We start from the raw sequence: 27,315 nt of genomic DNA on the forward strand, positions 1-27,315 counted from the left end.
GAGCATAATTAATAGAAACTGCTTCTGCTGACGCAAGAGAAAGAATGACGTGAGCAAAGATCTTCAATCAGCAGTTAAGGCTGCACTATGAAGCAGTCATGAGTATATAAAGCAAATCCTATGCGTTCAGCAGATCCTACAAAAGAAGTAGACGCTGCAAAAGCAGCAGAGCTTGCAAGAACGGCGAAGCAGAACTAGCTCTGCTAGTTAGGAACGGCTGCAGAAGCAGCAGAGCTTGCAGGAACGGCGAAGCAGAACGGCCCCGTTCCGCCTCGCCGAGCGCGCTACGCTTGGGCGGTGAGGCGCGACGAGGCAGTTCACTTCGCCGCCTTCCTCGTCCTTCCCATTGTGACGTGCAGGGAGGAGGACGAGGAGGAGTAGTACTTGTAATGATCACTTCAAATTAATTTATAATATCCTCTTGAATTCCAGTTATAATATCCCTGTGATTGTAACACTCACTCTAAATTAATTAATATTAGCCTGTTCAATTCCAGTTATAATATTCATGTGATTGGTAATGCCGGTGTTTGAGCAACTAATGAACTCGGTATTTAAGAAATGATGACTGATAATACAATAAAATGATTCTATTAAGTGAATAATTGGCGTAGCAATATTATTAGGTAGCTTGGTCAGGATGAAATGATACCAAAAAATATGTAATAAAACTTTTACGGTGATCTCAAATAAATCAATTAGAGAACACAGTCCTTCGATGTTTTTCGGGTCCAGTCGGTTTCCGTCTGAATTAAGAGCATGCGTTTTACCATTAAGAACTTGGAATTGTTAAATTTCAAAATACGATCCGAAAAAATCGATTATTAGCGTCAGCTAACCAGCCAGTGTACGTTGATATTTAAACAGGCATTTGTGCTTGCTTAAGTAAATAAAATATGGATAAGAACAACTAAAGAATAAAATGTAATGAGACTAGGAAAAACTTAACGAATGCATGCAGTTGACATAGTCTGTATATTAAAATGAATGTCCAAGTATAATGCTATGGATTGACAGAATTTGATTGCAGCTAATATTAATCACATTCACAACAGCTTAAAAAAAGAATCACGTGAATTTTGAGATAAGAAAAATTGTTGCAATCTTGAAATAGTTTGTAGCTTCAAACAACACGACCGACCCCCTTCTGCGACAGCTCGGGAGCCACAGATCGTTCACATCCTGCCTCGACTCCAGCGTACAGCGAACTAAAGACGTCCGAACTCCGAACTTCAGAAGTTCGAACTCCGAATCGAAAAACGCTCCATGCGCAATTGGGTGTAGTCTTACTGCTTATTTATATGAAGTTGTTTCTCCCTGCAACCAACGAATTTAAGCTAATATGCGTAAAAACATTAATACGTTTACCTAAGTTCCTCAATAAGTATTTGTAATAAAAAATATTGAAGTGAAGGAGCGTAATTAGAATAGGAGCGTTTCTTACAATTCCAGTATATCTATTACTCAGGTGTTAGATATAATAGAAAACTCAAAATTCACCTAACTAAACAATAACCTAAAAAGGTCATTGGGTGCTTGTTCATTCAGCGATTCAATCTCCCTAATTTTGTGTTCTCCTGACCTAAAATCTGTACGCATGCTCGCTCCCATTTCCACGTTTCCGCGGAAGGCCAAAAAACAATCCAGCGATACCCAGCGCAGGAACAAGTCCTGAGATGAGTGACCTACATCGTGCGCGCCACAGGGCCGGACGGTCAAGTCAGACTGGAGTGCGTCAGTCTATCTTCGAGCTGCTTGCCGGCTCCAACATGAAGCTCCAGGTCGCAGTAAGTCAATGTTGATACTTTACACTTATCAAATGATGAAACAACCTTTAAATGTTGTGTTCCTGTTCCTCTTTGTAGTCCAAATTTCAAATAAAGTGCAAGCCTAATTTCCTGGCGTCATAAAAACTAAATTCTGTTCATAAATCGTTCAGGTTTTATTTATTTAGAATCGTACTCGGAGTTTGTGATGGTTTGGAGCTCCGACTGCGTGAAGGTACTTATTCATAATCAAGGCACTGTTATCTATGTTGCTAAATTAGTTTCCGATTTTGTATCATCTTATATATGAAGCGTGAAACCTTATTTCATTTAAAATTTGCTCAAATAACGAGCTCGTAAAGAAAGCAGAAATTTCAAGTGTTATAAATGTGCATAACTTGGTCAATAATTTCCAAAGTGCAGCGCCACCATTGAACTCGGATCCGACGGAAAATCGCTGAGACAAATTATCGGTCTTTTTCATAGAGTTGAATCAAGATAACTTTCTGTGGGAATTAGTTTTAACCACTTTCAGTGATGACCAAAACATGAGTAATAAAGCATCATACAATTTTACCATATTGGTAAAATTCGGTTAAGCAAAACAGAATTGTGGCAGTGAATTGCGAGCTCGAGACCGCCAAATGCTGTGAATGTTCTGCGATGTTAAGAATCGGCGACAGGCCTGCGGCCTACTAAACGCTGAAACCGCTATTGTATTATGGTATACCACAACTCCAGACTAGCAACTAAGATGTTAATAAGCCTAATAAATTCAATGTGGTCCTAAAACTTCAGAACACAGGAATATCGTTAAGATTATTAATTTAAAAATAATTTTAAATGATAAATTCGCTTTTTAAATGGCTCGGAGTTATTGCTTTAATTGCACCAGCTTCAAGACTGGAGGGCATTCTGATGGTCGCTCTCAGTGGCCCGGATCCAGAAGATGGTAAATCCGGTTTGTCGTTTACACGAGGCGAGAAGTAGGGCACAAATCCCCGCACAATATTACTTTTTTTTTCACAGAGGCATTCTGCTATAAGTAGCGAAAAACTTGTATAGAATTTTTGGAACCATATTGAAATAAATCCAATATTAAGGAAATTTGAAGCAATGATCCTGACTTGACAATGTCTAATTCTAAAGCACCTTTAATTGTGAATAGGTGATACGCCGTCAAGAAAAGCATGACAAACTTAAAGATTGATAGATGGAGACTTTTTATTGAAATAAAATACAGAATTGGCACTAAGAAGATAGCATACAGAAGAAGATATTCAAACAGAAATAATTTGTTGACGTTGTTGAAATATAAATTTTGTGTCTCAAATTTAAGGAGTTGTGAATATGAAGGAATGTACAGCTACAGGAATGGTTATGCATAAATTGTATGCTTGCAGGTGCTTATTGCAACACTGCTTACCTTCACCACGCATGCTCTGCCACAGGCACCCCACGTCGCGGTCTCGGACTCTGAGGCAGAAGCTGACAATCCTTTCGTGGACTCCAACTCAAGTCTGCCTTCTGAACTGACTACCGAAAAAGAACAAGAAACAGGTGCTGATGAAACTGTTTCTGAAGACACCGAGGCCCAGTTTCGTACGGAAGAAAACGACATTATAGATATTTCTTCGTTGTTCACGAAAGATGATAATCAGACCAAAAGTGATGAAAATCCAATTTCCTATATTCCATCTCCGCGCAACCAAATCGCCGCTGAACTTCCAGAAATTGACTCAACATTATTTGGAAATAAACAGAAAATTGAAGGCGGATACGAAGAAACATCAACCTACAGTACGTTAGATAATGATGAACAAGTTAATCACACAGACGATGAGTACGCACTCGACAACCCGAGGTCCCTTCCAATAATTTATCAGATCGCTGCCAAGTCCAAACTAGAAGAAGGGGATTATGTTACTGAGTCCACGACACTGGCATTTCAGGAAAATGGAAACAGCAATACCAGCGCCCAGGGTCGCTCTAACCGGCACAGAGATCATCAAGAGTATGAACATCACAGATCTCATGAAAGTCACCACAAATCTCATTCAAGTCACCACAAGCCGCATTCGAGTCACCACAAATCGCATTCAAGTCACCACAAACCGCATTCGAGTCACCACATACCGCATTCGAGTAGCCACAAGCCGCATTCGAGTCACCATAAAACGCATTCGAGTCACCACAAATCTCATTCGAGTCACCATAGACCTCATTCGAATCACCACAAATTCCACAAACGTGATGAGCATGACAAACACAATGATCATCACCTTCACCATCATAGGCGTCCTAATGACCGACATGATCACCATTATCACCATGACCATCGAAACCACCATGACCATCAATATGATCACCGTTCCCGAAGACGCGGCCACAACCCTGACGATGAACAGCATTATGACCATCAATACCCTAAGAGTCATGATCACCACGTGCATTACCACGATCACAGCTACGAGCACGTGGGACTGGGAACGTGCATCGCGTTACCGATTTCTATTGGTAAACCCCCCGGCAAAACGAACATACGTTCTTACAACTCCCAAAATTCAGGCCAACACCATGATAGTGACCACCATCATCCTCATCATTCAGATGAACACGACCAGTACGATTATCACCATCACGAACAGCATGATCGTCATGGTCATGCTGACAGAGCTCATGACGAGCATCATCGTCGCGAGCACTCGGCTCACTATCATAAGAGTTCAAATTATAATGGACATCATAATCACAGAGGCGGCCAAGATTGTCATGATTGCCATCATCATCACCATCAACATGAGAGAGATCACCACAGGCACCACGACCGCCGTCGACATCATCACAAAAAAGACCAACACGATGAACGCCGCTGGAATTTTGGGAATATTTTCAAGCTTCCGATGATTGGCCATAAAATTTCTTTTGGAATTTCTGGAGGCGTCAAATCATATCCGCACTGAAGACCTCACTTTTGAACCTATTTAATTCTTCAATCCTATACACTCTAGCCTCAAAAAAAATTGATCGAGAAATTGTAGCAATCCTCCTCGATAGCGATAAATTTGATCGGATTACCAGTAGTACCAACTGGACATAGACAATGATAATAACGGTTCATAGATTTTTATTCGTTATAATTAAATTGAATGTTCTACGGAAAATATTTAAAAGTGAACAAAATCTTGTAGTAAACGGGAGCACAGTCATCAGCCATACTCTGACTTTCAGCTTGCTTGTCATCTGACAGTGCGATTGATTAGTGCGTATATACCTCATTAAAACTTACATGAGGTTATATAAAGTTATCGTGAAAAATTGATAAAGAATATTATAGAGGTGTTTATAATTGTTGCAAGAAATAACGTGATTTACGTGACGTTTCACAGTGTAAACGTTAAGAGGTTGTAGAGGCAATAATAATTGCAATCTATTCCATTTAATTTTTACGACTGTGTAATCATTTTAACAAATTAACCTGTCTGTGTAATTATTTTAATAAATTTATACTCCAGTTAATGACCACTTACCTCTCTTAAACAAACCTGTTCTCTGCACAAGCAAGTGATGAAGGCAGAACATTAATAAACTATCATCTCATTTACGGCTAAAGTATGAAATTTAGAGTAAGTAAACGACGTCTCCAAAAAGGAATGAGTTTTCCTCATCAGTAAGTAGTCCTCAAATTAAAGATATATTGTAGAAAGTACTTTGAAGCTTGAAATCCTCAGGAAATTGTCACAGAAAGGATAAATGATCGGGATAAAAGTTTTAGGTTAATTAAAGACATAAGATTTGCATGTTAAACTTTCAACAAACGATGCATGATTTAAGTAATAGGTTATTTGACTCCTCTGAATAGATGACTAGATGAACAAATTAATTATTTGGAATCAATTGCTGCACAAGGTGATAAGTAAACAAAGTTCGACCAATGACCACCTCATCGTCATCAGAAATGTTACCTCCCTGCCTGCAAAACAAAAAGCTGCTTAGTGAATCGCGACCAGTTTAGATGAAACATATTATTCAGGATCAACTTAATTCGAATGCCAACTACGGGTGAAATTTCTGAGAACTCTGCTTAAGTGAAACTATGATGCATTGATTTCATAATTTTCATCAGAAAAAAAAAATACATTTAAAGTTGCATCAACGGTGATTCTTACTTGTCAGTTTCAGCGCACTATGTCGAATTCTCACGGCAGCTCTCTAAAACAATGGTATGCTAGACTCGTATAGTCGATTAATCTCGCATAATCGAATGTCCAAGATGCAGGATTAACAAGGAGATATGTAGTGAATTAAAGCTCAGTGGACGTTAACCTTGCACACCGATTAATATATTAGTAGATGTGCAAGCCTAATCTCAAAGCCATAAGAACAACGGTGAACCGATAGCACCGATGACATTAGTTATTGATTAAAATGCTGGTTATTGAAACTTGTGCTGAGATAAAACCCAAGTGCAAATTAAAGCAAACATAATAACAATGCAGGATACAGAACCCACGAAAATTGTGTACGGGCAAGATCCATTTAACCCATTACAACTCGCATACCGACACTAAATTATTAGTAAAAAATTCTAATGATAATTTTGAACAGAGTAAGTAATTTCATAGAATATCCTCATCAGGTAGTTAAATGAACATTAATGAGAGCTTCATAGTTACACTGGACGGCCGCACCCCAGTAAAAATTTACAGACGCGGCAGCTTCTGATTTGGAATACCAGAAACTGGGGCGACTCTAAATTTTGTTGGGGACCGAGACTCACAGCTCTTCCTTAACATGAGTATTAATAACAAAACGAACAAAGAACGTAAATGTAAATAGCATGTTACTGATGAATATCTTGATTAAGTCATTACCTTCGATTGAAATATATGAACACTTCGTCCCTGAGACCAAGATATAGCCTCGGCCTAGTGAAAATTTGCAAAAACTTGTAACTGAGAAAACCAAACTTTCTAAATTTTCGATACTAAACAAATATTTCCAGTTTATTCAAGAAGCCTTTTGTTCCTACAAGAAGCTACTTTAAATCGTAGGAACAAAATTAAAAAGCGTAGTAATTTGTTTAAAACTAGCTTGGGACCCTTACAGCAGAAACAGAAACATAACATTAATAAAACAAAGGACAACATAGTACGCTAAAATATTAATGACAGATAATTCTTTGAGATTAAATAAGTGGGGATGATGATACGACTGTTGAACATCAGTTGATAATATCAAGACCAGGCATAAGGCCGAGCTGTAGCTGGAGCAACACCACTCCTTGCCAAGGCGTAATCACGTATATCTTATACGCGACACTCGTAAGTGTTAAGTCAACGTTTAGTTTGTGATTACGGTGAATTGTCTGTTTAAGAGCAGACTGCACATTTTCCACAATAATGTGGATTGGCGAAGTGAGAGTCGATGTACACTGTACAGTCACGCCTCAGCTGGAAACTTTGGTAAAACTAAAAATTAAATGTTATGTTCGCCTGTAAAAATTAAATGCTGTGCTCGCCTGAAGTCTCCACAGACTTGCTCTTCTAGTTACAGACATAATTATCAACATCGCAGTTCTGAGACTCTTAAGCGCACTAACTTCTAAGTTAAAATCTCATGCCATACAAATCTACATCACAAATACTCTGGCCTACTGAGTACAAAAATATATAAAAGGGACTTAGAAGTAATCTTGTGACAATTTAACAGTAGCTGCACTAGTAAGCGAGCGCTCGTTCACGAACGATGTATAATTTCGTTGCCTGAAACCATAAACGGTACAGCTACTCTCAGATATGTATGCTTATATACAAGAAAGATTAGCAAATGTTCGTCTCTTAGCTAGGAAAGTGACAAGTTTAGTATTGGGTTCTCGTTCGGTCAATATAGAATACCAGTGTGCCGGGGAATGTGGGAACAATTTTTCAATGGACAGGCAGTACGTTAAAATGTTAGTATTCTTATTTCAGAAAAAAACGCTTCCTAGGAATCACTAATGTGTCCAAGTGTCAGCTCGCCACAGAAGGCAGTAAAGAGCTTTAGAATGTGCCTCTTGTTGCGTGCTGCGAGGCAAGGGGACATAACGGGCCAGAAGATCCCGGTAACCTTTGCCCACGGTAACGACCATGGGACATGGTCCGCTACTACCATTCGCGGTCTCATCACCTTCATCGTCGCCGTCACTGCACACTTCGTCATGAGGCGCTGCCGACAAGTGGTTACTTTCATTGCTACTCGTCACGCTACTCGAACTAAGGCTCATACTGGACGAAGATTTAGTGCTTGAATTGAAAGACTTCTGAGAGGATGGCGATAAGACGGGATGGGAATCCGTCTTGCAAGTGCCACTGCCCCATAAAGAGAAGTCCCTCTTAAGCACGCCGTTGTCACTTCTGCTGGCGCTGTCAGCCGACGGTGAGCCGGTGCGGTGGCCGCCACAACGGCGAAGTTTTTGCTTCACGATTTCACCGCTGTTGTCGCTGGGGCTCTCATATTCATTGTTGGGATTAGGGGATAATGGCAAGATGGCGCGAACTTCACTTTCAAAAGGACGGAAAACGGTTATAGGCCGCATAGAGACAGCTTCGGCGACAATGACACACCCCCAACTCGTGCCCACGTACAACTCTCGACCACACACAGCAAGAGCGGAGACCTTACAGTTGGCCGGAGACAGACGTTCTTCTATGCTGATGCTTTGCAGAGACTCGGAACAGGGTGCAAGTTTGGAGCAGTCCAGTCTGTTAATAATAGTTTGCTGCTCGGCATCCCAGTGGAACACCACACATCCAGGGTAGCAGTAAGTCCATAAAGAGCGCCGTAATTTGTGTGCTATAACGACGGGCATTTCAGGGGCATGAGCGAGAAGTACATCCCCAGCTTCTTCACAGTCGCCTTCGGATACGAACTCAAGGCTGTTAAATTCTTCGTCATGAGAGCTGTCTTTCTCGACATGTGGTCGAGACGAGCCAGACGCCAAAGTTGGAGCGGAATTATGGGTTACAGTTTCTTGGTTGACCACCAAACCATCGCGGCGGAAAGAGAAAACGCTCATGCGACGATTACTCACACCACACCATAGCTTCCTGCAGGTAGAAATATTTACGTTATTCAGAGATAAAGATATCAATGGTATTGTGTTATTAGTTGAAAGGGAGATTAGGCTAGCCTCAAATTCTGAAATAATTTGTGTCGGGGGCGTGAACAGCATTTAATTTCTAGCATGAGGAACAGCATCGATGTCGTCGCTAGCTCTTAAATCTTACTCGCCGCATTAATATATAACAGTAGGTTGATTTTAGGCACCTTAGGTCGGACCTTAACACTTTGACTCCGACTGTTTCATCTTGTACTATTATTTCATTTTTTTGTACTGTTTTTAAACATGGTTGCCAGACGGTTATTTTTTCCGGACAAATTACGTGATTTAGTTTTTCTCAATTGCGTTGGCCGGCTAAAATTTATGATAGGGGTACTTCCTAATTAAATTTTGAATACTGCAAAAATAAAATAAATTGAATTTTTATAGCGGAAACTACAAATAAACTAGTATATATTGAGTTATCGGCCTTTTTTGGCCTTTTTTGTTCTCGGATTTGGCCGATTAAAGGCAACCTGAATTATGTACCACTACGTCCTGGAGAAATACATTTTGTGGTACGCATATGTACCACTTCGGAGTCAACGTGTTAATAGCGATTTACTCAAGGAATTAAAGAATTAGAACATTGTTGTTTTCACTTTTCGTGGCTTAAATTAACCAATTAGGATATTTTCTTTCTAATCCTTCTTGCTATGTCTCTGTCGCTGCCACAAAGTTGCTTTAAAAAAATGCTGGAGAGTCAAGCTCAAGTGGTTGAGTAGTTTAGGAACTATATAATACTTATAAAGAATTGAAAATAAATGACTTTAGTTGAATAGTAAAAATTCAGAAGTACATCTGATGGCGTTGAAACTACGAGAAAGCACGAACTCCAGCGATTGAACAACGTACGAAGGCAGGCGTTAAAAATAAATAATAAAACACGTTATTGAAGTTTTTACGTTTGATTTCGATCTGAAGCTCATAGCTGAAAAAAATGTGTCCAAACTGAGAATCAATAAGAAGGAAAACAGCTTAAGGACCTAATTGTACAGCATAATTTTTTTTAGAAAATTACGTTATTGCGATGTCCCGTAGCATTTAAACATCACAACAGAGCGTTCTTGTTCTGCAACAAAATATTCGATAAGAACTCTATTGCAACGCACCATAACATTTTGAAACATAAAAAATTGATAGTTCTTGCACAAAAACGAAACCATCCATAATATCTACAACCATAAAATTTTAAGCACCACAAAATCATTCCATATCCAAAAACATTCCATAATATCTACATTACAACACACCAGATGCCGCTGGTGATGGTGACGGCCATGCAGTGGATGGTGAGGCTGTCAGCCGCGAGTTCCGTCATAACGAAGCTGCCTTCACCACACACGGGCGTCGTAGGTCTGGCATCACCGCAGCACACGAAGAGACGCCCGTTGTCGAGGGCGACGGCGACGCGGCACAGGCCGGAGTGCAGGTAAACCATCGCCTTGACNCCGGCACTACAGTGCAGTGCGTTGGAGTTGGGAGCGCCGCCCCCGGCAGTGAGCATGTCAAGATGAGGGGACGTGCGACTCAGCCACACTCCTCCTAGGCTGGGGCTGCTGCTACATCCATCTTCGTCGTCTTCGTCCTCGTCCTCCCACTCCGCGTCTGCAGCGACAATGCGTATTTAGTATATTTTAAATAAATAAATAAATAAACAAATAAATCTTCCTCCCACTCCGCGTCTGCAACAACCAAAAGATGTTGCAAGAGATAAAAAAATACTAAATATGCATAAAAGTATATAAATAAATCAAGATAAATATCATCAGTTTCCGTGCAATGCATATAGAAATATACGAAATATGCATAAAAAGTTTATAAATAAATCAACATAAATATCATCAGTTTTCGTGCAATGCATATAGAAATATATCAATATGAATATCATCAGCTTCCGAGGTTTGGATAAATTTTCCAGGTTGACGATAATGAGAGTTAAGTGAATAAGACCTGCAGTGGCAGGAGGTACGGTCACGGCTGCCATTACCTGCAGTGGCAGGAGGTACGGTCACGGCTGCCATTACCTGCAGTGGCAGGAGGTACGGTCACGGCTGCCATTACCTGCAGTGGCAGGAGGTACGGTCACGGCTGCCATTACCTGCAGTGGCAGGAGGTACGGTCACGGCTGCCATTACCTGCAGTGGCAGGAGGTACGGTCACGGCTGCCATTACCTGCAGTGGCAGGAGGTACGGTCACGGCTGCCATTACCTGCAGTGGCAGGAGGTACGGTCACGGCTGCCATTACCTGCAGTGGCAGGAGGTACGGTCACGGCTGCCATTACCTGCAGTGGCAGGAGGTACGGTCACGGCTGCCATTACCTGCAGTGGCAGGAGGTACGGTCACGGCTGCCATTACCTGCAGTGGCAGGAGGTACGGTCACGGCTGCCATTACCTGCAGTGGCAGGAGGTACGGTCACGGCTGCCATTACCTGCAGTGGCAGGAGGTACGGTCACGGCTGCCATTACCTGCAGTGGCAGGAGGTACGGTCACGGCTGCCATTACCTGCAGTGGCAGGAGGTACGGTCACGGCTGCCATTACCTGCAGTGGCAGGAGGTACGGTCACGGCTGCCATTACCTGCAGTGGCAGGAGGTACGGTCACGGCTGCCATTACCTGCAGTGGCAGGAGGTACGGTCACGGCTGCCATTACCTGCAGTGGCAGGAGGTACGGTCACGGCTGCCATTACCTGCAGTGGCAGGAGGTACGGTCACGGCTGCCATTACCTGCAGTGGCAGGAGGTACGGTCACGGCTGCCATTACCTGCAGTGGCAGGAGGTACGGTCACGGCTGCCATTACCTGCAGTGGCAGGAGGTACGGTCACGGCTGCCATTACCTGCAGTGGCAGGAGGTACGGTCACGGCTGCCATTACCTGCAGTGGCAGGAGGTACGGTCACGGCTGCCATTACCTGCAGTGGCAGGAGGTACGGTCACGGCTGCCATTACCTGCAGTGGCAGGAGGTACGGTCACGGCTGCCATTACCTGCAGTGGCAGGAGGTACGGTCACGGCTGCCATTACCTGCAGTGGCAGGAGGTACGGTCACGGCTGCCATTACCTGCNAGTACGAGTTCCTTGACGTTATCGCATTGCTCGTAGGGCTGATGCGTGGTCAGCAGCTCGTACAGGAACATCCCAAACGAGAACACGTCCACCTGCACACACCACACACTTTATATTCTGCTAACAGATCTGCTTTCGTCATGTCGCTTGGTCTCATGATCGCGACCTTGTCTATTCAGTTCAATACACTTTAATATCTGGAATAAACAATAAACTTCTATTCTATAGTAAGGCAGAGAGAAATAAATGAATATGCTTGCCATTATGTTCTCTAATAGGTTTTTCTAAGCGCTACGCTTCTATTCTATAATAAAATAGAGAGAAATAATGTATGTGCTTGCTATTATGTTCTGTAATAGGTCTTCCTAAGCACTACACTTCATTTCTATAATAAAGTAGAGAGCAATAAGGTTTGTGCTTGCCATTATGTTGTCTAATACATTTTCCTAAGCACTATGCTTCATTTCTATAATAAGGCAGAGAGAAACAATGTCTGTGCTTGTCATTATGTTCTCTAATAGGTAGAGAGAAACAAGAATACTAAGGCCGAGAGAAATAATGTACAAATAATGTATATGCTTGCCATTATGTTATGTTTTCTAAGCACTACACTTAATTTCTATTATAAAGTAGAAAGCAGTCAAGCAGCCTAACCTTCTCAGTGTACTCCTCCTCGCCGTTGAAGCGCATCATCTCAGGTGCCATGAAGCCTTCAGTGCCGCCGAAGCCTTTAGTGCCACTCGGCAGAGTGCGAACATCGAGACGAGCGCCACTCCTCCTGTAGTGTTTAAGGCACTGGTCCAGGGCTCCTTGGGGGGCAAGCTCGAGCACGAGGGCAAGAGGACGAAGACACACGCCTACGAAGGGCACGATGTTCGAGTGACGGAGGGACAGAAGGATGTTGACCTCCTGACGAGCGCAGCAGTAAGCCTTGCACGCGTACTGTAGAGGGTCGCGCTCCCACTTACTCACGCAAGCCTACAATGAACAACTTATGACTTGAACTGCATCAATCAAATATTATCACACGATCTGCTGAGAAGCATTAGCTTATTTAGTTATTATGACATGTACAACATCAATCAAATATGATCACACGATCTGTTGAGAAGCATTAGCTTATTTAGTTATTACATATTATGACATGTACAGCATCAATCAATTATGATCACACGATCTGCTAAGAAGCATTAGCCTATTTAGTTATTATGACATGAACTGCATCAATCATTTATGATCACACGATCTGCTGACAAGCATTAGCCTATTTAGTTCTAGAATATTTATCAAGGTTGGTATTTAAAGAGCCTTTAATGCTTCATCCTGCGAGATAACAGCATGGACTAACTCGTAGAAAAATTATTTATTAATGAGCATTTGATAAAACAAGCGATGTTATTATAACCTAATATCGGATGCCCAAAGTAAAAGTTGAAAAAACTAACTTTTAACTTAAAAAATTAAAAGTTAGTTAAAAGTTTCATGTTAAAATAAAAGTGACCTTGTAAGCCTGTATAGAAAAATTATTGATTATATGCATTCCATAAAACAAGCGATGTCATTATAACCTAATATCGGATGCCTTCAAAAAGTGCGACGTTATTATAACCTAATATCGGATGCCTTCAAAAAAGTTTGCCGTTAAATAAAAGTGACCTTGTAAGCCTGTACGGCAGACTGCCGTGCCCCATGCCCGGGATCAACAGGCTGCAGCATCTTGAGGGCGACGTCCAGGGGCCCGCCGTTGCTGCGATGGCGACAGGTCCCTTGGAAGACGAAGCCAAAACCTCCGCGCCCCAACAGCTTGCCCTGCTGTACGCTATCAGGTGCCACCAGGTGCTGTTCTCCCAGATCCAGGAACACCTGCACAACACACGTCCTTAAGACCTTATGATGAGTTCGGGACTTCCTAGTCCCCTGTCACGCTGATGTTCCGCCTTCGTCGTCTTCCGTTTACAACAGGTGCTGGTCTCAAAGGTCCAGGAACACCTGCACAACACACGTCCTTATGACCTTATGATGAATTTGGGACTTCCTAGTCCCCGGTCACGCTGATGCGCCGCCTTCGTCATCCTCCGTCTCCGAGTCGTCGCTAGGCAGGTCACCCCGCCCTCGGGTCCCGGATGTAACGTTGGACGTGTTCCATATATTTGCCCTCCTATAGGCCAGCTGATGCAAGATGCTGGTGCTTGTCACTTGCTGAGGGTAGTTTTCCATTACTGGACAATCCGGGATCTTTCTCGTGTAGTCGAGACTCAAATACTGCAAACTTCTGTGAGTTTATCAACATCAAATAAACCAAGCACTCGTGTATTGTTAAGAACAATACCAGTCCGCCAACCTGGCGTAGAGTTCCCTGGCTGTACGAGTACGAGAAGCAACACCATCACCATTTGTGCAGCACATGAATTGTAAGATCAACTTATATAAACTTTCATGGTCACATGGGAACTAAAAGCTAAAAACAAATATTGCCGAGCAGTGAAGTATAAACTCGACATAAATCGGCTAGCGCACTCTGATACTGCATGATTTAACGATCATGAACACTGCTGCGAGCGTTTAACGCAGATAAGAGGTGAGAAAACATTGGCTGTATAATTATTGCAAGCGTTCACTAGGATACATAAACTGTGTCGGCCAAGTTTTCGAGAAATAATTCATTCATTACTATAGAAGTGCATAGTTTCAGGGGTGAACGAGTCAAACAGTGACCATAGTCAAACAGTGCCCTATGGGGGTTAGATATCACCACTACTATTATAAATTCTCGTTCATTTACACTATTGATGGCACGGATTAAAAATCGCTAACAAGATTCCCTTGTGAAAACTCCAATAGTTTGTTTGGGACCAAACGAAATACGAAATTTCAGGAGGGAGGAAATTCTCAGCCTGAATTAAAATTAGCAATGACCGATGTTGACATATATTGACATCAAAAATTACAAAATGAAAAAAGCTTCTGAATAAGAAACGGGCATTGTGACTAAACGATTACTAACAGATCAAACAATCTTCCGATTAGCAAACTTCCAAAATATTTTTTGTGGAAATATTTCATTTTATGATATGGGGTCAATATATATTTCATTTTATTTAATGACATATCAAAAAAATGACAAGATGAACCGTATCAGGCGCGATCTGAGCGAGAAGAAGAGGCCCGTGTAGAGGACAGGAGAGTAGTGGGGCTATTTTATTTGATGACATAAGTACAAAAAATATAACTCAGTACTCACTGCAGTGAGTGACAGAGAGCGCATTTTCTCGTCGACGAAAGCGCGAAGTCACGGACGGACATGGCGAGCACAATAGGTAATTTTTTCCATAATTGAGAAAATGCGCTAAAAAGACAAGACGAACCGTATCGGGCGCGATCTGAGCGAGTAGAAGAGGCCCGTGTAGAGGACAAGAGAGTGCAGGGGGCGGCGTGTACGCTGCCAGGATGCACTCCTCCACCATGAAGCTGTACACTACGAGGGTCACTTCCTGACTTGCCGCCTCACATCCTGCTTCACCTAGGACGTCAGGTCGCCCTTCAGCCGATGGGTTGCGACTGTTGAATAAATTATAAGTAAAAGATTTTGTAGTCGCATATATAGTGAGCAGTTAGTAGATCTGCGATGGACCAGTATGGAAAAGCCACGGAAAAGCCATGGTGCATCTATAAGGAATGTTCAGAAACTGAATTACATGCACACATGTCAGTGTCGAAATATGAGCGAATCATCAGTACAGTCCCAAGGAGGTCTGTGATCAGTAAAGATATCGGAAATTTTCGAAAAAAAAATCAAAGAAAAAAAAAACATAATATACCATCGATTTTAGAGAGAAGCTATCTATACTTATAACTTATTAGTTTTGCAGAAAAGATTGGAATGGTAAGAATATGGCGCACTAAGCATAACCCTGAAAATGTTCAAACATGAATAGCTACGATAACAATCCCAACAAATTTCGAGATAGAATACGTTGCATAGACATATTACCTACGTTCTATAGACATATTACCTACGTTGCATAGACATATTACCTACGTTGCATTAGCATATTACCTACGTTGCATAGACATATTACCTACGTTGCATTAGCATATTACCTGGAAGCGTTCGAGTCAGGATCGACGCCACTATCACGGTCAGAAGCAGCGCTGCCCCGCGAGTCAAAGCTCCTCCTGAGACGAGCAGGCGAAGCTCCTCCGTCAGCAGTGCCACCGGGAGCAAAGGGCGCCGCCCTTCCTTCAACGGGAGCAAATGGCGCGGCCACCAGCCGAACACCTCCAGGCCCCTGGACCGCGTCAGTGGAGGCGTCACTGGAGACTGACGCATGATTCCCATGCGCCTACGAAAAGAAAAAATTAGATCGGTACTCAATGCAGTGAGTGACAGAAAGCGCATTTTTTCGTCCGTCAGTGACGTGGAATCACGGACGTCTAGTCACGGATGGACGGACATGACGAGCACAATACCGTCTTTTTTTCCCTATATGAGAAAATGCGCTAAAAAGATCTGAATAAGAAATGGACATTGTGAATAAACGATTAATTACAGAACAAACGATATTCCGATTAAGAAGCTTCCAAAATGTTTGCTGTGGAAATATTTCATTTCATCATTTGAATTTGGTAAATAATAGCTATATCCCATTAACATGTGAAATCATCAGCTCAATCGATACAGATGACAAATCTGAAGCAATATCTAAAGGTCAGACTGAAAACATACATCAACATATGTTCTCCACGTTTCAACATAATACCGCGATGACGCTCACATGTGCAGCCATCATGGAGCCTGTCATGGAGCAGTAGAGCGGGTTGCTACATATAATACCACGAATATGACGCTCACATGTGCAGCCATTATGGAGCCTGTCATGGAGCAGTAGAGCGGGTTCAGCTCCACGAAGGAGCCCCAGGAATCAGGTAGAGCTGAGCGCAGGTTAGGAGGTAGCAGCGTTTGGCCGTGGCACTCGAGGCAGACCGGGCACGGCAGGAGGCGCGTGATCAGCAGCTTGCCTTCACTTGTGTGCACGAAGCGCGTGCCCAGCGTTGGGTACCTGAGGGCACGTGCCCTTGTGGCATAACTCAACATATTGCGGCATAACTGTATATAATGTGGCATAACTGAACATATTGGATAAACAAAGCGCGAACCAAGTAGAAGGGTCTTCAATTATCACTAAACATCATCGGGAAAGTGTCGTCATTGCCTTCACTTGTGTGCACGAAGCGAGTGCCCAACGTCGGGTACCTGAGGTCACGTGCCCTTTTGGTATAACTCAGCATATTGGAGGAACACTAAGCACGAACCAAGTAGAAGGTTCTTCAATTATCACTAAGCATCTTCGGGAAAGTGTTCTCTCCTATGTTCCCCGATAAACTAAACAAACATGCGCAGCATGAATTAATTCCCTGCCAGGGGCCATACTTTCAAAACTCGCTAAATGATCGTAAGTACTTACGCTCTATTTTCTTGTCTATGATTGGTGGATTTTGCTTGAAAGGCCGTCAATGATTGGCTGATGAATTTACGATCTCTTAACTTTTTTGAAAGTATAGGCCTGAATGACAGAGGGAAAGCTTGACTAATTAAAATTTCTTTATACTGGCAATACACCTGATTGTCTTCATTCTTATTACTGCCATATTATAATAGTTCTGTTATCATCACTGCCATTCTGTTATCGCTAATATAGCTGCACTATGAGCCACCGACCAGTCCTCCAGCAGGGTATCTATGTGGTCGACGGCGATGGCCAGGAGTTTGGCCACGCACTCAGGCGCCGGGTCCAGCACCACGCTCTGGATGCCCTCTGCCAGCCCTCCGCTGTCACTGCCAGACGCCTCGCTCACAAGGCTGGTCGGAGGTTCGTCATGTCCGTCCCCAGCAGCGTCGCCGTCGGCAGGAACACACCGGCGAAGTACCACCGCCTCGTTTGGTAGCAATACTTCGAGCACAGCTGAATTCTTAATCTGAGGGCAGAAAATTAAATTGGGATTTATAAGGACTGGGAAAAGTGAAATGACAGCAAAAATTGGGTTCAAGTGAATAGCTTCTCTGACCGTCCACAGTGAAAGTGAAGTAAATAACAATGGAAGCGAGAATTTTTTTCACAAAACGAGTGACATACAAGACGGTTGTCGCCTACATGACAGAGAGACAGAAGATGCAAGTGTAAGTAATATCAGCAACATAACCAGGGAGTCCCAAATCTGAGACCCACAATCCGACACTACGAGTTGAGAATCAAGGCGACCAGGGCCTATACTTTCAAAAAGGTTGAGAGATCGTAAGTTCATCAGCCAATCATTGACGGCCTTACAAGCAAAATCCACCAATTATAGACAAGAATATAGACTTAGCGAGTTTTGAAAGTATTGCCACAGGAATAAAGACCGGAAGCACAAAATCTCGTACGACTTATGGCGTACAAGGGCACTCGCTACAAGATCAGCCTAAGTAGTAGCTACCCTAAAACTTTCTTGCACGTAGAGGTAAGTTTTAGAGGTAGCTAGAGATATAAGAGGTAGCTATTAGTAAGCTTAAAACTTACCTCCACATCAGACCAGACGCCCTCTTGCTTCACGAGGAAGCGCATGCCGTGGTAGTCTTTGTCCAGTGAGACGGATCTCCTACCGCGGCCGCTCTGTAACATAAAAAGAGCTCATGTACTATACATTAGTTATTAATATTACACCGTAGCTTGTTAGTCATCAATAGTACTTCGTAGCTTATAAGTCGTAAATATTGTTACTTTATTATTGATGTTCATCGTAGACTGGAAACGCAATTTTTAATAATGGCAAGACGAGTTCAGGAGAACAACGGATGACCAACAAAATATCAACAACGAATGACCAACAAAAATAAGAATGTAAAATACAAGAAATATTCTGTTCATAAGTAATGAGAAAGATCAAGAAATTTGTAAATGTGAAGCAAATAAAACATTGTACACATGAAAAAATATAAATCAGCCTACCTTGTATGCTGCTACGTTACATCCGGACCCGAGGGCGGGGCGACCTGCCTGACGACGACTTGGAGTCGGAGGACGACGAAGGCGGCGCATCAGCGTGACCGTGGACTAGGAAGTCCCGAACTCATCTTAAGTTAAAGTATGTATAATTGAGGACACTCACCGCGGCAGTAGCTGCAGGGGAAGAAGAACGACCAGACGCAGCGTTGCTCTCAGCGATCCTGAGTAGCGTGGTGCTGCCGTAGCGCAGCTCCAGACCCGACTGCCAGCACAGCCACTCCCCACATCCTCCTCCTCCCAGCACGCTGCTCACATCCCCATCACACGTCACCTGTAACATTAAATATATTATAAACCAACTGAATGTATTCAGTCAAAAGTTCGTTGGTTAAGTAGTTCAGTGGCACAATTATTAGCACTTCAGATCGAGAAACAATTTTTAGCGCTTCAGATCCAGCGACAATTTTTAGAGCTTCAGATCGAGTTAATATATAGTTTGGACTGAGAAAAAAAAATGAAATAGAAAATTACGGGTATTAGAGTGTTAATGTGAATCTAACATTAAAGAACTGAGGTAGAGACCATGTTGTAATTCCGAAAATATTCTTTTTCATGCGAGACGAATTTGCATTTCAGAGCTTGGATTACAAAGCTGAGTGCCTCTGTAATATTGCATTGAATGTTTATGCTACATAAAAAAATCATTCAAGTTTGCAAAAATCATTGAAGTATGCATAAAAATATCATTTAATATCGCATATAAAAAAATCTCATAAATAAATCATTGATGTACACAAAATCCATGGTTCAAGTGATGAATCGGCGTACAATTCAAGTACAAGAATCGGCGACAGGCCTATCCAGGCCTATTGTTCAATGCCGAAGATACTATACTATACTATACTATACAATACTATACTATGACAACCTCCATTGTTAGGACCGTGCGCACCTCTGGCGGGAGGACGAAGTATGCGCGTACGACATCAGCGACTGCGTCGTCAGCCAGAATGCGCGTGATGAGTCGTGACCAGAACCCCGACGGGAAGTAAGACATGAGCAGGAGACGTCTGATGGCTGACAGCGGCGAGGACTGATGGCTGAGTCGTACTGTGGATCTCAGGGAGTCGTTCACTTCACCGTCAGTAGTTGCGTCCAGGACACCCTCAGGCTGGGGGCTACCTGAACACAAAAGAGTGAAGCGTCAAAAATTTGACATCATTAGTGATAAATGAATAAATTAAAAACTGAAACTAGTCCGGATGCAAGAATTAGATAAAGAAAGAGCAACTGATGGCTGAGTCGCACTGTGGATCTCAGGGAGTCGCTCATTTCACCGTCAGTAGTCGTGTCAAGAACACCCTCAGGCTGGGGGCTGCCTAATTAACATTTAAAATGTTAATTAATCCTTATTTTCGTTGATTTTCTGCATTTTTAATTGTTTATTGTTCATTAATTACTTATTGTCATTTCCAAACCCTTCAGAATTTGTACTTGTTTTACCATGTGAAGCGTCGAGAATTTAACATACATTGTGATAAATGAATAAATTAAAAACTGAAACTAGTCTGGATGCAAGAATTAGATAAAGTAAAAGCAAGCCTCAGGAATGGCGAGGTGTAAAAGCAAAAGTTGCAATTGCAGAAATTTTTGAAAAAAATTTAAGTTTAAAGAAAATTGAGACCTGCGAGTCTGATGAAAAAATAAAAAATAATAAAAAAAATTGAAATAATTTGCTTCAACTTTCACTACGACGCAAGACTTTAACCATTATTATGAACATTTAAATTGACTTTTTTCAATTGAAGAGCAACTTGAATGTGACCGCAAAGATGAATTAAAAGTGATATTTACTAATGATTATAAATAATAAACTAGATTAAGACGAATTAGTGATAACTAGCGGGGTCATAACAAGCAGCTGCAGGTCACAACTCACTGCTGCAGGTCACCACTCACTGATGCAGAGGGAAGTAAGGGCCGTAGTTCTACTCACTGATGCAGAGGGAAGTAAGGGCCGTAGTTCTACTCACTGATGCAGAGGGAAGTAAGGGTCGTAGTTCTACTCACTGATGCAGAGGGAAGTGAGGGCCGTAGTTCTACTCACTGATGCAGAGGGAAGTAAGGGCCGTAGTTCTACTCACTGATGCAGAGGGAAGTGAGGGCCGTAGTTCTACTCACTGATGCAGAGGGAAGTGAGGGTCGTACTCCTGCCAGGGGCGCGGCCATCGTCCACAGGAGGGGCGCTGGGGGCGACGGAGAGGGCGGCGCTGCAGAGGCCGGAGAAGCGCTTGTTGCGGGCGGCCCAGCCACGGCAGCGCAGCGGGATCTGGGGGCAACGGCCGAGCTTTTATTGATATTAATTATTGTGTGTTTGTATCTATTGTGTTGATATTTTTAATTCGACGCGCAGCTTCTATTCCGTGTTGATATTTTTAGCTCCACACGCAAGTTTGTTTTTTAGCAACGTACAAATATTTTCGTTCAAATATCTCTAATGTCATTCGAGACATTACATCTTGGTTTGAATATGTGTAACTTCATTCGATTAACTTTATTTTTAACTTCAAATTTTTTTTCTTCATTCAAAATTGTTTGATTTGTTTAGATTTTCAAAATTTTTAATGACACCTTTTTGATTAGTTTAAATATTTCTATCCTCGTTCAAAACTTCCTTTTCTCATTTGAATCTTTTTATCCTCACAGCATTATTGCAGTCGAAATTTTCGTTCCTATGTCTCTAAGCTTATTATCATTAACTTTTGCACAAAAAACCCTCTTGTTTAGCTGCGATATTACTTTATACTTCGAAGAGAATGTCTTAACCCTCTACCGCCTGTCATGAGTAACCGGAGCAATATTGTCACAAGCCTCCTTCACAAACAGGATACATTGCTAGTGAGCGCAACATGACTTTCACTGATGTTTGCCGCCACATACACATACATAAAAATGTTCTCTGTTGCGTACAAACGTCTTCAGGTGGCTACACTCAATAGTTTACGTATAATTTAAGTTGAAAGTTATGTTCCCGGAGAGTGGCATACGGCGGTAGAGGGTTAAGCATTGTCTTACCGACAGAAACGCATTACGTGAATACAATAATTTGTAATAGTAAATAATTCATTCAAGTCTAACCCTGACGCGGATGTCGGCGCCGTTGGGAGCGGCCCTGAGCTGCTCCATGGAGGGCAGAAGGCTGGGGATGAGCAGCGTGCGGTTGTCCCATGTGAGCGCGACCTCAAACTTGTTCAGCAGGGAAACAATGTACGACTTCGCGTCCACTGGCGCGCACGAGGAACCCTTGAACACGTGCTTCAGGTCGTCTAGCTTCATTACTCCTGAAAGTTATTTTATTCATGTTAATAACAGAGCGATAAGGTCCAAAGAGTGTATGTATGATCTCTTGAACACGTGCATCAAGTTTTCTAGCTTCATCACTCCTGAAAGTTATTTTATTCATGTTAATAAGAGATAGAGCGATAAGGTTCAAATAGTGTATGTATGATCTCTTAAACAGGTGTTCCAGGTCGTCTAACTTCATTACTCCTGCAATCAGTTGCATTTGTGACAATAAGATGTAGAGTAGTTATTCCCAAAGTGGGCGATATCGCCCCCCTAGGGGCGGTGGAATGATTTTGTGGGGCGGTAAGGAAGAAGAGGGCGGTAGGGGGGGCGATAGGGGGGCGGCAGTCCAAAATCAATGTCAGAAGTTCCAACGTTTGTTTGACGGCTTGTACACAACACGTGCGGCACATGACTCCCAGCGATGGTTTTTTCATCTAGATCTTTTTTTAACCTCTCCTGGGTTTACGTCTCGGACAAATTAACGGCCGGTCTCGCGGTCAATTTCCAAATTCAATGATCAAGGAATATCTCTCAAACGTAACTCGATGAAACTTGGTAAACGTATTCATTAGGACCTAACAATATTGTTTTGCTCCTGAAAATTGTTTGAATTTTGCCATCGTTTGTTTCTTGCTAACGGGAGGTGTTTGTGCTGGGATGCAACCTGCGTCGACACTTTTGCTGAGTCGCACGTCAATAATTCGGCTTTTTCTGCTGGGTTCGCGGCTAACCTTCTCAGTGTACTCCTCCTCGCCGTTGAAGCGCATCATCTCAGGTGCCATGAAGCCTTCAGTGCCGCCGAAGCCTTTAGTGCCACTCGGCAGGCTGGCACGGCTTATGCCTGATAGTCGAATTTATAACTCAGTTAAGTGTCTAGTAGGCATTTAAACTATAAGTAATGGTTAAAAAATCAAAGATCGATCAAAAACGCTAATTGAACTGCTTACCTATTGAGAAACAAATTATTAATGTGCTTTCTGTTCTGAATTTTTCAGTTCCATTGTGAGTATATATGAAATCAAAGATCAATCAAAAATGCTGATTAAGTGCTTACCTACTGAGAAACAAATTAATAATGATCTTTCTGTTCTAACTTTTTCAGTTTGATTGTAAGTATTGGATCTTCAAACCTTTTGGTTATGTTCAACATTATTATAATAGCTATTTATTGGAATCCATCACCTTGATTATTGTGATCACTCAAAATAGAAGAATGTGGTTAGCCAAAGTAATCTCTGAGCAAAACTTCTATCCTGAGTATTTTAAAATAGGCGAGCCTACACTAGTGAACAGATAAATAAGATGAATGTTCGTGTGCCTTAGGAAAAACATCTTACAAGTAATTGGGCATAAATTATGCGTTCACTAATACACGTGCAATTGATGACCAGACAATTCTTTGATTCAAATTATCAGAGAGTGGAACAATTCTTCAGATGACGGCAGATTGAAAGGCAAGTTTCAGGAAGTAGTCACAAATAATCGTGTACAGATACCGTAATTTATGCAGGTTTGATTGAAGACCAGAGCGTACTTTTTATTAACAATTTTCTTATTAATCAGTATATTATAAAACAGATACCATAATCAGCAAGCCGAACGTCCACTCGTGGGTGTCGTTGGGAAGAGAAGGGCTGGGGGAGCTCCCAGACGAGCACGTTTTCACTCTTCAGGTCGCGGTAGATGATGTGCTGTCCGTGCAGATATTCCAGAGCCTTAGCCACCTGCACAACCATCAACATTACAGCGCATTCGTGACTGTCATTCGTCTTTGCTAAGATGTATAATGTGTCTTGATAATTACGTTTAAATTAAGTTTTCATCCATTTGATCCAACAATCAAAATTACAGCGCATTCGTGACGGTCATTCGTCTTTGCTAAGATGTCAAATGTGTCTTGGTAATTATGTTTAAAATAAGTTTTCACTTTGCTAAGATGTCAAATGTGTCTTGACAACTATTTTTAAATTACGTTCTCATCTATGTTGTTTACCTTAAACATAAATTGCAGGAACTTTAAGTAGAACATAGATGTAATTACCCAGAAAACATTATGATTTATATTATCAGGGAGTGGAACTTTTCTTCAGATGACAGTAGATTAAAAGGCAAGTTTCGGGAAGTAGTTTTTGTTTATTAACGACGTTTCGAATGCAACAAACATTCATTTTCAAGTTAGAAGAAGCATTAATTACTGAAATTTTGGAGGAAATAAGTACATAATACATGTAAAAAGGATACAACATTCCAGTCGCACCTGTAGTACGAGTGTCTGCAGGGTGCGAACATCGAGACGAGCGCCACTCCTCCTGTAGTGTTTAAGGCACTGGTCCAGGGCTCCTTGGGGGGCAAGCTCGAGCACGAGGGCAAGAGGACGAAGACACACGCCTACGAAGGGCACGATGTTCGAGTGACGGAGGGACAGAAGGATGTTGACCTCCTGACGAGCGCAGCAGTAAGCCTTGCACGCGTACTGTAGAGGGTCGCGCTCCCACTTACTCACGCAAGCCTACAATGAACAACTTATGACTTGAACTGCATCAATCAAATATTATCACACGATCTGCTGAGAAGCATTAGCCTATTTAGTTATAGAATATTTTTCAAGGGAAGGTATTTAAAGAGCATTTAATGCTTCATCCTGCGAGATAACAGCATGGACTAACTCGTAGAAAAATTATTGATTATATGCATTCGATAAAAAAGCAATATTATTATAACCTAATATCGGATGCCNAGAGAGTGCAGGGGGCGGCGTGTACGCTGCCAGGATGCACTCCTCCACCATGAAGCTGTACACTACGAGGGTCACTTCCTGACTTGCCACCTCACATCCTGCTTCACCTAGGACGTCAGGTCGCCCTTCAGCCGATGGGTTGCGACTGTAGAATAAATTTGCAAGTAAAAGTTTTGTAGTCGCATACATAATGAGCTGTTGGTAGATCTGCAATGGACCAGCGGGAAAAGACATGGAAGTAAGTGCATCTATAAGGAAAGTTCAGAAACTGAATTTTATGCAGATAAGTTAGTGTCGAAACAGTACAGTCCCAAGGAGGTCTGTGATCAGTAAAGATATCGGAAACGTTGAAGAAGAAAAAATTCCAAGAAAAAACAGATGCTATTTATACTTATAACTTATTAATTTTGGAGAAAAGATCGGCGTGGTAAGAATATGCCACACTTAAGCATAACCCTGAAATGTTCAAACATGAATAGCTACGATACCAATCCCAACAAATTCCAGATAAAATACGTTGCATAGACATATTACCTACGTTACATAGACATATTACTTACGTTACATAGACATATACCTGGACGCATTCGAGTCAGGATCGACGCCACTGTCGCGGTCAGAAGCAGCGCTGCCCCGCGAGTCAAAGCTCCTCCTGAGACGAGCAGGCGAGGCTCCTCCGTCCGCCGCCCTTCCTTCAACGGGAGCAAAGGGCGCGGCCACCAGCCGGACACCTCCAGGCCCCTGGGCCGCGTCAGTGGAGGTGTCGCTGGAGACTGTCGCATGATTCCCATGCGCCTATAAAAAGAAAAAATTATACTCAGGGCAGTGAGTGACAGAGAGCGCATTTTTTCGTCCGTCCGTGACGTGGAATCGCGGACGTATAGTCACGGATGGACGGACATGACGAGCACAATAGCGTCTTTTTTCCCTATACGATAGGTATAGAGAAATACGATAAAAAGCTTCTGAATAAGAAATGGACATTGTGAATAAACGATTAATTACAGAACAAACGATATTCCGATTAAGAAGCTTCCAAAATGTTTGCTGTGGAAATATATGACATTTATGGCACATGCATGTGACTTTTATGACACATGCCTGTGGCTTTTATGGTACAGGCCTATGCCTTTTATGGCACAGACCTATAACTTTTATGGCACAGGCTTGTGATTTTTATGGTACATGCCTGTGACATTTATGGTACAGGCATGTGACATTTATGGCACAGGCCTGTGACTTTTATGGCACAGGCCTGTGACGTTTATGGCACAGGCATGTGACATTTATGGCACAGGCATATGATTTTTATAGCACAGGACTGTGACTTTTATGGTACATGTCTGGGACGTTTATGGCTTAGGCATGGGACATTTATGGCACAGGCATATGATTTTTATAGCACAGGCCTGTGACTTTTATGGTACATGCCTGTGACGTTTATGGCACAGGCCTGCGACTTTTATGTCACATGCCTATAACTTTTATGGCACCGGCCTGTGACTTTTATGGCAAATGCCTATAACTTTTATGGTACATGCCTGCGACTTTTATGGCACATGCCTATAACTTTTATGGTACATGCCTATGACATTTATGGCACAGGCATGTGACATTTATGGCACAGGCCTGCGACTATTATGGCACAGGCCTGCGACTTTTATGGCAAATGCCTGTTAAAACGAAACTTTGCAGATGCCAAGCTAGGTTCGAATCACTTACAAACAACTCCGGTGAGCAGCTAATAACTGGATAAAAAAAAAATCAAATGAAGGTTACAGGACAATATATGTCAGTATATTTCAATTGGAGGTTCAGTATAGAAAGAACGGCATATTTACAGCTGAAAAACACCGGCTCATTNGCTGCAGGTCCTCGCTCCACGAGGGCGGCAGCTGCTGCCGTACCAGGTCGTAGTGCGTGCCTACGATCAGCACCGCTGAGTTCGGCGCGCGGGCCTGGGACCAAAACGCGTATTTTAGGAAGTGCATAGGAGATTTGACTCCAGGTTAAACAATTCAGATGGCATTTCATATATATCAGCACGGCTGAGATCGGCGAGCGGGCCTGGGACCAAGAAGCGCCGTATTTATTTATTTATACAGTACATCGCACATAGAAATTGGAATTTATTCATTTATTCATACAGCACCTCATTCATTTAGGAAGCGTGCAGGAGATTTGACTACAGGTAAAACCATTCATTCAGATGGTATTTCATAAATAACGCGCGTGCCTGAGACCAAAAGCGAATCATTTAGGAACCGTATAC

General features: G+C 42.3%; 2 protein-coding genes across 2 annotated transcripts in view; one reads left to right on the forward strand and one right to left on the reverse strand.

Moving 5' to 3' along the window:
- The first annotated feature begins 1,676 nt into the window (after positions 1-1,676).
- LOC108672101 (LIM domain-containing protein A) lies at positions 1,677-5,180 on the forward strand. Its single transcript, XM_018159725.2, has 2 exons — positions 1,677-1,787; positions 3,170-5,180. The coding sequence occupies exons 1-2, from the start codon at positions 1,677-1,679 to the stop codon at positions 4,727-4,729; spliced, it is 1,671 nt and encodes a 556-aa protein (XP_018015214.2). The 3' UTR covers positions 4,730-5,180.
- Positions 5,181-5,557: 377 nt separating this feature from the next.
- LOC108672099 (leucine-rich repeat serine/threonine-protein kinase 1) overlaps positions 5,558-27,315 on the reverse strand; it is a 58,220-nt gene continuing 36,462 nt past the window's right edge. Inside the window, exons 23-42 of the mRNA XM_047885332.1 lie at positions 26,885-27,001; positions 25,621-25,838; positions 25,074-25,188; positions 24,564-24,815; positions 23,889-24,030; positions 23,031-23,147; positions 22,097-22,299; positions 21,140-21,287; positions 19,911-20,140; positions 19,122-19,289; positions 18,533-18,625; positions 17,695-17,951; positions 16,828-17,035; positions 16,077-16,318; positions 15,341-15,533; positions 13,632-13,838; positions 12,630-12,953; positions 11,971-12,067; positions 10,161-10,515; positions 5,558-8,854 (exon numbers count right to left, since the gene is read on the reverse strand). Of these exons, the coding sequence (XP_047741288.1) occupies positions 7,762-8,854; positions 10,161-10,515; positions 11,971-12,067; positions 12,630-12,953; positions 13,632-13,838; positions 15,341-15,533; positions 16,077-16,318; positions 16,828-17,035; positions 17,695-17,951; positions 18,533-18,625; positions 19,122-19,289; positions 19,911-20,140; positions 21,140-21,287; positions 22,097-22,299; positions 23,031-23,147; positions 23,889-24,030; positions 24,564-24,815; positions 25,074-25,188; positions 25,621-25,838; positions 26,885-27,001 (4,779 nt within the window). The 3' untranslated portion in view covers positions 5,558-7,761. The remainder of the gene's footprint in view (positions 8,855-10,160; positions 10,516-11,970; positions 12,068-12,629; positions 12,954-13,631; positions 13,839-15,340; positions 15,534-16,076; positions 16,319-16,827; positions 17,036-17,694; positions 17,952-18,532; positions 18,626-19,121; positions 19,290-19,910; positions 20,141-21,139; positions 21,288-22,096; positions 22,300-23,030; positions 23,148-23,888; positions 24,031-24,563; positions 24,816-25,073; positions 25,189-25,620; positions 25,839-26,884; positions 27,002-27,315) is intronic.

Source organism: Hyalella azteca, unplaced genomic scaffold, assembly GCF_000764305.2.
Source record: "Hyalella azteca isolate HAZT.00-mixed unplaced genomic scaffold, Hazt_2.0.2 contig17652, whole genome shotgun sequence".
Lineage (NCBI taxonomy): Eukaryota > Metazoa > Arthropoda > Malacostraca > Amphipoda > Hyalellidae > Hyalella > Hyalella azteca.

Coding starts and splice junctions, on each gene's coding strand:
- LOC108672101 (XM_018159725.2), top strand. CDS start 1,677: ATGAGTGACCTACATCGTGCGCGCCACAGGGCCGGACGGTCAAGTCAG. Junction 1,788..3,169: donor ACATGAAGCTCCAGGTCGCA/GTAAGTCAATGT, acceptor GTATGCTTGCAG/GTGCTTATTGCAACACTGCT.